The following is a 12,109-nucleotide window of genomic DNA, read 5'->3' on the forward strand; positions in this document are numbered from 1 at the left end:
CTATTAGATGAAATTTGCAGTAACATTAAATGACAGGGTAATATTATTTATGTATTCTGAAACTCATTATATGTTACAAGTAACTGTAAATGTGTGTTTGCTCAATAAGAATTTACCCACTGCTGACCAAAAGGTTTGTCCAAATATGTTCAATAATGTAAAACAAACAAAAAGTTGAAAAATGGCATGAAAATCTAATTAAGTTATACAATTATGATCACAAATATTCATCCAAAATTCATTGTCTGCTACAAGTTTATGCGCATCTATGAACACAAACATGCCTACCTCAAGAGTACATGTATGTACAAATATGCTGACCAACTTTCATTGTATGTCACAAGATTTTGTACATGAATGAACACAAATATATCTACCAAATTTCATTGTCAACCTCAAGTTTATGTACATATATGAACACAAATATGACTACCAACTTTATGCACCTGAATGAATATGCCTACCAACTTTCATTGTCAACCTCAAGTTTATGTACGTGTATGAACACAAATATGCCTACCAAATTTCATTGTCAACCTCAAGTTTATGTACATGTATGAACACAAATATGCCTACCAACTTTCATTGTCAACCTCAAGTTTATGTACATGTATGAACACAAATATGCCTACCAACTTTCATTGTCAACCTCAAGTTTATGTAAATGTATGAACACAAATATGCCTACCAAATTTCTTTGTCTGCTTCAAGTTTATATACATGTATGAATAAAAATATGCCTACCACATTTCAATTTTATTTATGGCAAGTGGATTTTACTAATGATGGATATGGCAGCTCACATAGGATAATAACATGCATTTAAGAATGTTTTCATGGATATTGTTATTTTTTGTGCAGCTAAATTACACTGAAATGTTGCTCTTACCAAGGGTATAGGAATACAATAACTGCACCATTAAGTGCAGTCCAATGCACAGACCAACAAGTCTGTTTAAACAATGACATTTTATTCTGATGGCCATTTTCGTATAATCAATAACAATCATCAGAAATCTTATTTTGGGGGAAAGGTTTACAAGTGTAACTGATGCAAAACAACTAATGTTATGTATATTTAATTTTGTGGTTGACTGTGGTCAGTAATTGAGGGTAGAGACTTACCTGACAACTTACATGTTTTGTCTTGTAAACAATATATTACATAGTTAATACATGTCTATTTTTAGGTTATATTTTAAGATCATTATTTCTTGGAGGAAAATATATTTTCAGTTGTTGGATTCAAGGCTAATTGTTTTTAAAGAAATTAGGAATGCTCTAGAAGTGATCTTGTTTATGAATTTGAAGGGAAAATGAACTTTTGACTTTCCCAGTTCTGATTTTGTGTCTTAGTTTTTTTATATCAAGGTTGTCATCAAAAGAATTACTCATTACATATGTTAATATCAGTCTTGGAATCAAGTTGTATTCAGTTGAGAGGATTTAATTTATTTATTTGAAATATTAACTGGAATTACAAGTGCTCCTTGACTTTAGGATTAAATCACTATTTTGGTGTAAATGTGAATTCAATGAATGACATTTTGGACTATATCATTGTAATATATCAAGGCTGTGGCACACCAACACTATTCCAGACTACTTGCACATTAGCACAATCAATGTTGAAATTCACTTTGAATGCCACTGGAATTCATTCAGAATACTCCATACATTTGGCCTTGTGATAGAATATTTAGGACTATTTGCTTTTAACTGACAATACTATAAGTTCTTTTTAAATTTTCTTTTTTGTATTCTAGACCAGCATAATAAATTATTTTGATTAACTGTCCAAAACGTGTTGGTTTTCACTCTCTTCTGCTGCTTAGTTTAAGACCATAGCATCGTAATACTACCAGTAAGACATGTATCACAAGCAATTTCGCTTACTTCTTATAAGTACTTTGTAACTGTTGATTCATACAGAAAACTGCTATCTAATATTGATTCCCCTGACCCATTCCACCCCATGTTAGGTATTTTAACGGTAATGTGGTGGGATGTAAGTGTAAAAAATTATAGATGGGGTGTGAAAGGTCTAAAAAAAACTGATTTTTTGTTGATATTCTGAACAAGCCCATTTTCAGATTAATTATCCTAACAAGACTTTTGTATAAAAATAATGAATTCTAAAATGTGTGAACAAATTTAAAAAATACTTTAAGAATCAAAATATCGAGTCAGGTCATCTGGATATGGATAAAAATTTGAAAGTAAAATTTTATTTGTCCACACGGAATGGTTTTTGCACAAGTTTGCCAACATATATGCTACTCAGGAATGTCAGATATTAAGATGGATGTGTATAGAAAAAGACACAAACAAATTAAGGTGTTTCTATTATCAATGCAAATATGACATATTTTGGTCAAAAGAATATTAGAAATTGTCTAACTAACATTTTAGTAATTTTGACCTGTCACCCCATCACAGGGAACTTTGCAAAAAAACATCTCAGCTGGTTGGAATTAATACCTATCATCATACATACATACTTGTGAAGACTTTTAATGCATTTTGAAGATCTGAGTTTTACCTTTCTCTGTAATGTGCTGAATTTTTTCTGGGTTTTTCAAACTTAGTGCCACTTGGCAAGGTTAGGTCAATGTAACAATGATGACGTCTCACAAAACGTTTAAGGAAGTTTTTCCCCTTCATAGAGAGGGCTGCTTTTACAAGCTGTATGTCATCATCATCTGGAAAATATAAAGATTTTGATAAATATTTTTTGCATATAAAATACATCCAAAATCATTAAATTTCTGACATGAAAGCACATGACCTTGGCAAAGTTTTGCTGCAAAATTCATTTTATGCTCATATAAAAAAACCTAGTCAAGAAAATGTTATGGGGATTAAGACCAACTAATCAGGTAAAAATGTTGCGGTAATTAATCTTTTGAAATAATTGCCATAATTAGGAATGCAATTAATAATTCATAATTATGGGAAGATTTGATATTTGGTGTGCTTTATCTTGCTGTAGACTACATTAAACGTGTGTTTCAAAATAAAGAGTGTGTATGTGTGATTTGGATTTTTAATGTATCTTTAACAATTTTTCAGTCATATCACAATGATGTCTGTAGTGTGGCAGTTTGTAGTGATGTCAAGCACTAGGACATCATGACACAGACATGCAGCATCATGTCCCACCCAGTCACATTATCCTGACACCAGGCTGACCAGTCCTAACACTAACCTCTTAATGCTGAGCACCTAGTGAGGCAGCTGTTAGTACCATTTTTGTAAGTCTAAATTGGTATGACTCAGCTGGGGTTAGAACCTGCGACCTCCTGCATCTGAGGTAAAGTGGTCTCAAAATAAGGACTATTACAAAGAAAAACATTGAGAACAGTACCCTGTGTTGCTACATTTTCTCAAACAATAGTGCCAGTTTGGTTAAAGACAACATATTCCCCTTATCATACAAATGAAGAAAATTGCAAGTTGCTGAGTGAATTATTTTTCACTATGATGCATTGACTCAAAACACAACTGAATTCAGAAACAGAAAGACTGCTTAGTCAGTTTACCGGAAAATATATATCAGTCAATTATTCTCCAAAATTGTGTTTACTGTTTTGATAATGTTGTCACCTTTTTTTACAGAATGTAGTTGCTAAAATAAAGTTGTGCAAACAAGTTCACTATTCATTTTGCAATGAAAAACAAATGTTGCAATCACACCATCTAATTTCCAATGTCTCCTAGAGCTCGTATCAGAAAAATCATAGAGGTAATGAGTGATGCTGTACTACAATGTAATTAAATCACTTCAATTTATATCACTTTGTCAAAAACAAACATAACTGTTCCAGACTGAAACATGTCCGGAATCAGGTAATTAGAACTCACAAGCAGAGTCTATGGGAGATGCTACTTTTAAATTGTGTTCTGACCAGCCAATTTTCTGCACAACTACAACTACTGTTGTATGCAGGATTACCTACCAGTATAAAGATCACTCATACACACTTGACAAGTTGGGTTTTGAGTGTAGTCTGATAAATCAACCCCCCAAACCTGTGTTCTTAATGTCATGGACAATATGTGGGTCTGATGTCACCCATACATTAAAATGTGCAATTTTGTTGCATGCAAGTCATTCTGGAACAAACCTGCATACACTTTAGACACATACCGGTAATTGGTAACAGCCATATCTAGCATGGAATTAAAAATGGCCATATGACAGGTGGTTGTGCTATTCCACATGGATTTGCAAGTCACCAGGCATAGGATTTGCTCCAGAAATATAATGTAAATGTCAGCAAAGAACCCTTCAGCCAATAGTAGCTCTACAGAGAAATACAGGTAAGTGTAAAACTGTACACCGATGTGCTCAGCCAAAATTGGCTGCATATAATTGCAGCTTTTAATGAACAGATGATATCAGCCCCTAACCCAAAAAGCAATATCATCATGAGTGAGGGTCTGATTTAGCAGCCTAGGGTTTTGAGGTTCGTTATGTCTATCAGTATGGTGAAAGCCGACATAAAGACGTCTCCGAATATTTGAGTTGGACATTTGTGTGTGTACCTGTGTGTGTGCAGGAAAAATATTTCCAAAAAACTCAACCCTAGGACATGTGAATTGAAAGAGTTACTTGTCCCTGTGTTCACTATACTCCAGACAGTGCACTTCATTGCACTGCTTACCCTTTCGCTGAAGAACCAGATGCACATGATGCAAGGTTGATACTAAAATGGGTCAAAACCATTGAAATAAATTGCAGTTGCACAGACATCCTATGATCTCTTAGTGGCATTCAAGTGCACAGTGAAACCTTTCAGTATTCTAGGGGTCATAATTGTCTTTCTCTAGGGGTCATAATTCTCCTTTTCAATGAACTATCACACATTTTTGTAAGTTAAATATGGTAGAAGTAAAGAGATGCAGAATTTCAAAATTATATGATTTTGGTCTGGTCAGACATTGTTGTGCTTGCACCAGATCACCATTTTTTTGTAAGGCTTTATTAAGACACTGTTGCACCAAAGTAAAGGTGCCAGGTAATATTTATATAAGCATGATTGTTATTGCTTGTCACAAGACAAATATCAGTAACATGAACATGGAATCAGAATTCCATCTCAATTTTCATAAACCTTCATACTAAATAATTAAATTTTATCAAACCTACAATCATAGAGAGCTACACATGATAGAGCCACAAAATAGAAGATTGCTGATTGGCCAAAAGAACATTAACTGATTTTGACCAATCAGCTGTTATCTCAACATCAACTGCTTTATAAATAGATTATAAAAGAATGCTTTGTGTGAAAGTTGGTGGAAATCAACCAAGACTCTAAAAATGCTCATTAATACTCATCTTGTATGCAAGACATTCTTATGAAAAGAAATTACATGCTTATAAAGGTATTGGCTGGCAGCTTTCATTTGGCATGCTAATGCATTAGTATAGCTTCAGTCTGGAAAATACCTTGACCAGCATAAGCCAGATGAAAAATTGCAGAATGTTTTACATTCCCTGTCTCTTAATTTCTAAGAAGTCTGACTCATAAAAAATGTGTGCTAGCACATTTAAAGGGAATCCTTTATTCATATCAGCATGTTGCCTAAATTACCGAAAAGTGTCACTGTAAATGCAAACACCATTATGAAATCGAGATCTAAGTGTAAAACTGCAACATAACACAATCATAATATTTACCCATTTTGCTGTCAGACTTGTACGAAGTACCTCTGTAAATAAATAAAGTAGCTAAATTCTTTGCAACATGTTTTAAACTGACAACAAATAGGTAGATCAGGCACAAGTTAGATGTATGTTATTTATAATTGATGCACACCAAAAGTTAAATGACACTGGAGTCCGGTGATTGTTAAGGATAGAAAATGCATTCAGATTTATTCTTAATATGTAATTCTGCATGTACTCTGTCTAGGTTGAATGTAAGTAATGTTTTAGTTAGCCCAGCCCACTTTTGCCTAATCAGTTTGAATGGACGAGTGAATTTTCTGAGCCCTGCCATTTTGAATTCTGAAATTACCTACATGTGCTTTCAGCCTTGATCTGTCAGAGTGCTTCTTCTGTCTAAATATAAAATCATAGTATTCTCTCTGCAATAGTTGCACTGTGACTTGGACACTTGAGTATGAAATAAATGAAGCTAAGTTAGGTACGTCTGTAAAAAAAATGTAGTAGTTTTCTTTGCATCATGTTCTAGATTGACAACATTAAAGTAGGCAGTGCAAGTTATTTATAACTGATAGATGCCAAATGTTAAGCAAGTTCGGTACTTGTTAAGGGTAGAAAATGCATTCATATTTATTTTCAGTGTGTGATTCTGCATATACGTGGCCCAGTGTCAAATATAAGTAACATATTACTTGGCCCGGTCAAGCTTAATCTGGTCAAGATGGAGTGGTTGTTCAGAGCCCTTGTATGGGGGAGGGATGGGGTCACTATTCAGAAGACTAAGAGCAGTGCTGAGCTGAAATTAAATAATGTGTTTTAGCATTTCTTTTGGGTAAATTTAAAATCTCCATATTCTCTCTGCTATAGTTACACGGTGACATGGTCACTTGAGTATAACCTATGTGACGTGGTAATTAATTGGTACACCAAGTAACCATGATAACTATCTACCATATTTATTATATAATAACCCCATGATGTTTGACAACACCCCATTTCCAAACAGAAAATTGTCACAAATATTTGCCAAGAATATCTTTGATAATATGTTAATGAATATGTCTGCCAGATCATTTGCACTAATGCATCTCTTATACCTATTCTTACCTGATTTACACATTTTATGGAAATCAAATTTCTCATGCCAGATGCTTTTTAAAGCTGTTCTGAAGACTTCTATTGCTACATCAGAACCAAAAACTTCTACTTCTAGCTGGAACCAATCTGACCAATGTTGTGAAGGCAAATCCTTCCATTTTAGGTTACCACCAGCACTCCTGAAAATTAAATGGTTTATGTAACTCATGCATGTGGAATTTCCTCCTGGGTGCCAGGTTGTGTGCCATAGGTTGCACATGCCTGATCGAACTAATACATGGCTGACATAATAACTATAAGCTAATCCAAAAAGTGACTGTACAGTTTACTGTGTGTGTTTGCCTGAGCATAATTAAAAAGAAAAAGTCGGAGGATTTGGAGCCTTTTTAGTCTGCTGTAGCAAATATGTTTGCACAAAGCATTCCCTGTACTGGATATACTTGCTTATAACTCCAGTACAAAATCAAACTCCACAGACCCAGATCTGCCATCATATAATGAAATGGCGGGTACAGACATATGCAGTTTGTTAGGGCTAATCAGTAGAACAAATAACACAGACCCTGTCTCTTGACACATTATGCCATGGTAAATCAGAGTCTATGTTGTAATTGTTTGGAATGGGATTAATCTTATAAGCAAGTATATACTTTGTGTTCATTATTTCTGCAACGTCAGTCAAGGAAGTAAATCAGTTATTTACAATATACAGAAAAAGAGGCCTTTTTAGTACAAAATTTTCTACTCCAACTAGTGAAATTCAAATTTGATGTGTTTGTGTGACTGAAGTGAAAAAACTGCATGTGTCCAGAGTAGTGTCTTTAATAACATCTTGCTAATCTCAAAAATGTTTTCTTTTATAAAAAATAAGATCAAAGAAAATACTACCACTGGTTCTTAATATTATGATTGATTATCTCACAAACATCAATGTACCTTCACCTCCTTCTGCGTCGGTTTGAGTCTTGGACTCGGCCAATGTGGGTACATGAGAAAGCTTGCCAGTAGCTTCTTGTGGGTCAGTGGTTCTTTCCAGGGTTTTCCCGGGTTCTTCCTCCACCACTGATACTGGCTGCCATGTATAGCCTATATTATGCTGAAAAATGGCAGTAAACCCTACAACAACAACAATTGTAATCAATGTACCTTCAAATTACCAGTGATTCATTTACTTTTGGCCTCATTTATTATCAAGGTATTTATGGTACTGAAAATGTTCTAGAAGAGAGAAAATAAGAAATATAAAAAATATATAGGATAACTTGGAAAAAAATAATTCAAAGGCAAACAATTCTTACCGTAGTTTCTCTTGTACATGATATGCCAAATCTGCCTTGAAGCATCGTGCTACGGCACCATCTATTATCTGCTTGAAAGTATTTTGTGGAGTCATTCTTTTAAGAGTCTCAGACATTTTCATCTTGGCTGTCTAAACATCATTTTTCTGTCCAATGAATCTTGCCAGCTCCTTTTTGATATCCAAGATAATATTTCAATTATTCTGAATGCCTGTTGGTTTCAAAACTGGACTGAGAGTTGTGGAAGGGGGTTTATGAAGTACTGTTTTGGGTTTGCAAATTCCTGTGGGCTTGTTGGCCAAGTTAAACCTCTTTTATGCCTCTTGTTCGCAAAGTGTTCAAAACTGGATCAACAATGGTGGAAAAACAGGTCTCCACTGCAAACTTAACACCTCTGGATTGATGGTCTGATTTATTCACTATCTTCTTGAAAACTAAGGGGAAAAGAGAGGTATACAATTAAGAATCTTTGTACTTTTCAGTTGTCAAAATGAAATTAATGACCTAAAATAGAATACAAAAAAATACTGCATTGTAAATCATTTTTGCACACTTTTATTATTTATTGAAGTGTATGGTAAATTAATATTTGTAATTAGGAATTTTAGCACTAAGTATAAAATTAGTAAATTTTTAATAACAGAAATGTTCACTGTATATAAAGTTAGAGTCAAGAAATGAATCATTGGTGTACAAAAATAAGAATTTTTGAACAAAGTTACAAGGCATATGTATGTACTATTCAATCATTAAAAGACTTTACAGCAAAGAACTTACAAGCAGCAAATCAGACTTATGTGTGTTGATTTTCAGGTTTAATGTGGCTTGGTTTCAATGCCATTTTCAGCACATGACAAGCTATGCATGGCTACCAAACCTGTGAAGAACCATTGACCTATGGGAAGCTATTGGCAACCTTTCACACACACCAACATTGGTCAAGCCAAGACATGAATCCATGCTGACAGAACTGAGATGGCAGTGATCTGTAACTTATATGATTACCTTAGGTTGCTCGGCCAACTGGGGCTCAGCCATTTTCTTTCCAGTAGAAAAAAGTGTGACTTTAAAAACTTTTCAACCATATCGTTATGATGTCTGCAGTGTATAAGTTTATAGTGATGTCTAGCACTGGGGCATCATGCCACAGACATGTAGTATCATGTCCAACCCAGTCACATTATCCTGACAGCAGGTCAACCAGTCCTAACACTAACTTCTTAATGCTGAGTGTCTTTGGTATGTCTTGGCTGGGGTTCAAACCTGTGACCTTCTGCATCCGAGGTGGACCCTCTAACCACCTAGGCCACTAGAGAAGTGGTAACAAATTTTTTTAAAAGTGCACTTTGCATATAATGAAAGAATATACAATTCATTCATTTTATTCTTAAGCACACTTAACAAATTCCACCAGCCAATGTTCACGTGAATGGATTCCATTGAAAATCTGATGCAAATGAGTTACATCTATAAAACAAAATGATAGCCTTGTGATGGGGATAAACAAAGCACAAGTTTTGTAACAATACAGGGTAGCAATATTATCATTAGTGGTGGAACCTAAACATGTTCTGTCTTGTTACATATATGCTTGTTAGTGAGTTTCTGTCTTTAACATTACTAATAAAATCCAATAGCCCAACACCTGAAACCCCTCTAATTCCAGATTGGGCCCCTCCTGTATTCCAAGGGTGGTGACATTCAATAGTGAGCTTCCGTCATGTAACAGGTATGTTACGGAGCTTCTGTATTGTAATACGTAACATAGTGAGATTTTGTCTTGTAATATGTATGACCATGTTTCTGTCTGCAATAAATATGATATTGAGTTTCTATCTTGTAATGCTTATAATATTCAGCTTCTAGGCACTAAGCTGTGGGTTGTATACATGAAATGCCTAGCAGCCCTATATGAGTGGCAGAACTGTACAAGTTCATTTTTCTGGTGACTGAAACTGTATGATTGATTGTGGTCATGGTCTACTGCAATCAGAGTTATATGGCTGAGTCCAGTCATAAAGGAGCATGGCCATCTTGGCTGGTATGGTGTTGTCTAGTTCTTGAGGCTGGGATGAGGTATGGAATATTGATCCACACAGACGGTCCATAATTCTGATATGTCAGATTGTAACTGAGGCTGTTACTCTCTCTCCCTTCCCAGTTATAATATGGTTTCGAACCTTTCTGTGCAAGCTGAAGATGTCTTCATCCCTCAAGGTATGCTTCTGCACCTTCCCCTTCTGTACCCATAGAATTGCCATCCATTGACTTGTGTCCATAATATGCAAGTCTAAAAGTCTAACATGTATTCAAAAACTGACATCCACAGAAAACTACAAATATAGAGTGGTTGTCAGTCTGGTCTCAACCATGGTCTAAATCTGTAATTCAAAATAGAGCAGACACATACACATAAACAAGTATACACATAGTGTGACATGTGTCCAACTTCATGAACTTAGGAGTGTCCATGACGAGTTACACTCAATTATAAATACCTGTAAAAGGTGCATGTGGCCTGTACAGGTAGAGAATTAGAGCATTGCTATTAATACTCATGGAGTGGATGCTAAATAATCAATTCAAGCGACAAGTTACCTGCAGGATGGCCAGTTTTTGACTGTCTATATAGGTAAAAGATATGAGGTGGATGATATGAGTAAACCATGTACAGAAAACTTACCTGTATGTATCCGACCACAGCAGAAGTCATACAGTAATATAAACGAGTTTTCTTAAGTACACACAAACCTGCACATTACAAGGTACTGAAGCATCATTGATAATTATGAAGTAGATGCTACAATATCCATTGCAAGACAATGTTACCTGTATGAAAGGCCCAATGACATTCTATACAGGTAAAATCAGCAAAGTGTCACTAATATAAATATAAACACAAGACAATATAGAAAATGTACCTGCATGTATCTGGACATAGTGGAAATTATACAGCAATATTAAATGAGTTTTCTAGAACATGCACAATACCTGCACTTATTAATACAGTTATAGAAATATGGTGGGGGACGTCATCGCATCTCATGCAGGCATTACCAAAAAAGCCTAAGTGTGTGAAGATGCGAAAGTGATGTCACATAAAAGTTGTCAAAGATATAAAAAAACAGAAAAGTTAGACATCTACAGAATCTGATGGAGTATACTTCCCTTCAAAGATGAAACTCATCTCTCATGTTTTAAGGTATGAAACATCAAAAGTGCTGATATGAATTTTGCAGGAAATCTCTGTCTGTCAAAAGCGTACTACTTGGCATGAACGGAAATAGTAACTGACATTTTCACAGGATTTGGTGGCAATCTCGGTATTAAAGGAAGATCAATCTTACTGCAATCTAGGTGGCCAGATAACCTTTGCTTATTACCTAAAATGTTTTAATCTGGGAGGGCTGGATTCAAAAGGTAGTACATGTAGTAGTTCCACCAAATCAGGTAATGTATTTGAAGATGAAATGAATGAGTGTCAGTTTTGGCTGTTTTTATCTTCCCTTTTTTATTTTTACACAAGTATGGCTAAGCAGTAAATATAATAATATATTGTTTTCAAGATTTCATGAGCAAATCATGTTTCTCTCATGCAAAATGTGTGATATTAATGGGTTGAAACATTCAAGAAAGGAAAGTTTTAAAGATAAACCAAAATCCCTTCAAAGTGAAAGTCTTCAGTTCAACAAGTTTACTTCTATAATTTCAATTAAATTATCTGAATAAATTTAAGTTCCCTCAGCTCTCAAAAACAAAAAATTTGGATCCATTTTGACACTACAATAAATCCCATAAAAATCTTGTATAGACCATGTGACAAGCTGTTGGTCCCAAATCGGCTGTGATGCCATAAAGTATAAGTTTCATATGGATGTACATGGACTAAAACAGAATTCAAACACAGGCATGGTAAAACATTCAACAGCAGAATGCATATTATGTCATGAAATTAAACCAGGCACTCATATACATGAAAGAGTATGCATACAAGATCCTCACGATATGACTGATCATATCTTATAATTTCTGATGACAT

At 34.8% G+C, this 12,109-nt stretch overlaps 2 protein-coding genes across 10 annotated transcripts in view; one reads left to right on the forward strand and one right to left on the reverse strand.

The window, feature by feature from the left end:
• The window catches only part of LOC149797708 (receptor-type tyrosine-protein phosphatase delta-like), a 263,521-nt gene that overhangs the window by 102,548 nt on the left and 148,864 nt on the right, over positions 1 to 12,109 (forward strand). The window lies entirely within an intron of this gene.
• The window catches only part of LOC149797710 (uncharacterized), an 85,189-nt gene that overhangs the window by 70,210 nt on the left and 2,870 nt on the right, over positions 1 to 12,109 (reverse strand). For all 3 annotated transcript variants that reach the window (XM_089962646.1, XM_089962645.1, XM_089962644.1), the window contains exons 2-4: positions 8,071 to 8,504; positions 6,782 to 6,951; positions 2,543 to 2,702 (exon numbers count right to left, since the gene is read on the reverse strand). In XM_089962646.1, the coding sequence (XP_089818772.1) occupies positions 2,543 to 2,702; positions 6,782 to 6,951; positions 8,071 to 8,192 (452 nt within the window). In that variant the 5' untranslated portion in view covers positions 8,193 to 8,504. The remainder of the gene's footprint in view (positions 1 to 2,542; positions 2,703 to 6,781; positions 6,952 to 8,070; positions 8,505 to 12,109) is intronic.

The sequence above is a fragment of the Sinohyriopsis cumingii genome, chromosome 6, assembly GCF_028554795.1.
Source record: "Sinohyriopsis cumingii isolate HCF-2022 chromosome 6, ASM2855479v2, whole genome shotgun sequence".
In the NCBI taxonomy this organism is placed as follows: domain Eukaryota; kingdom Metazoa; phylum Mollusca; class Bivalvia; order Unionida; family Unionidae; genus Sinohyriopsis; species Sinohyriopsis cumingii.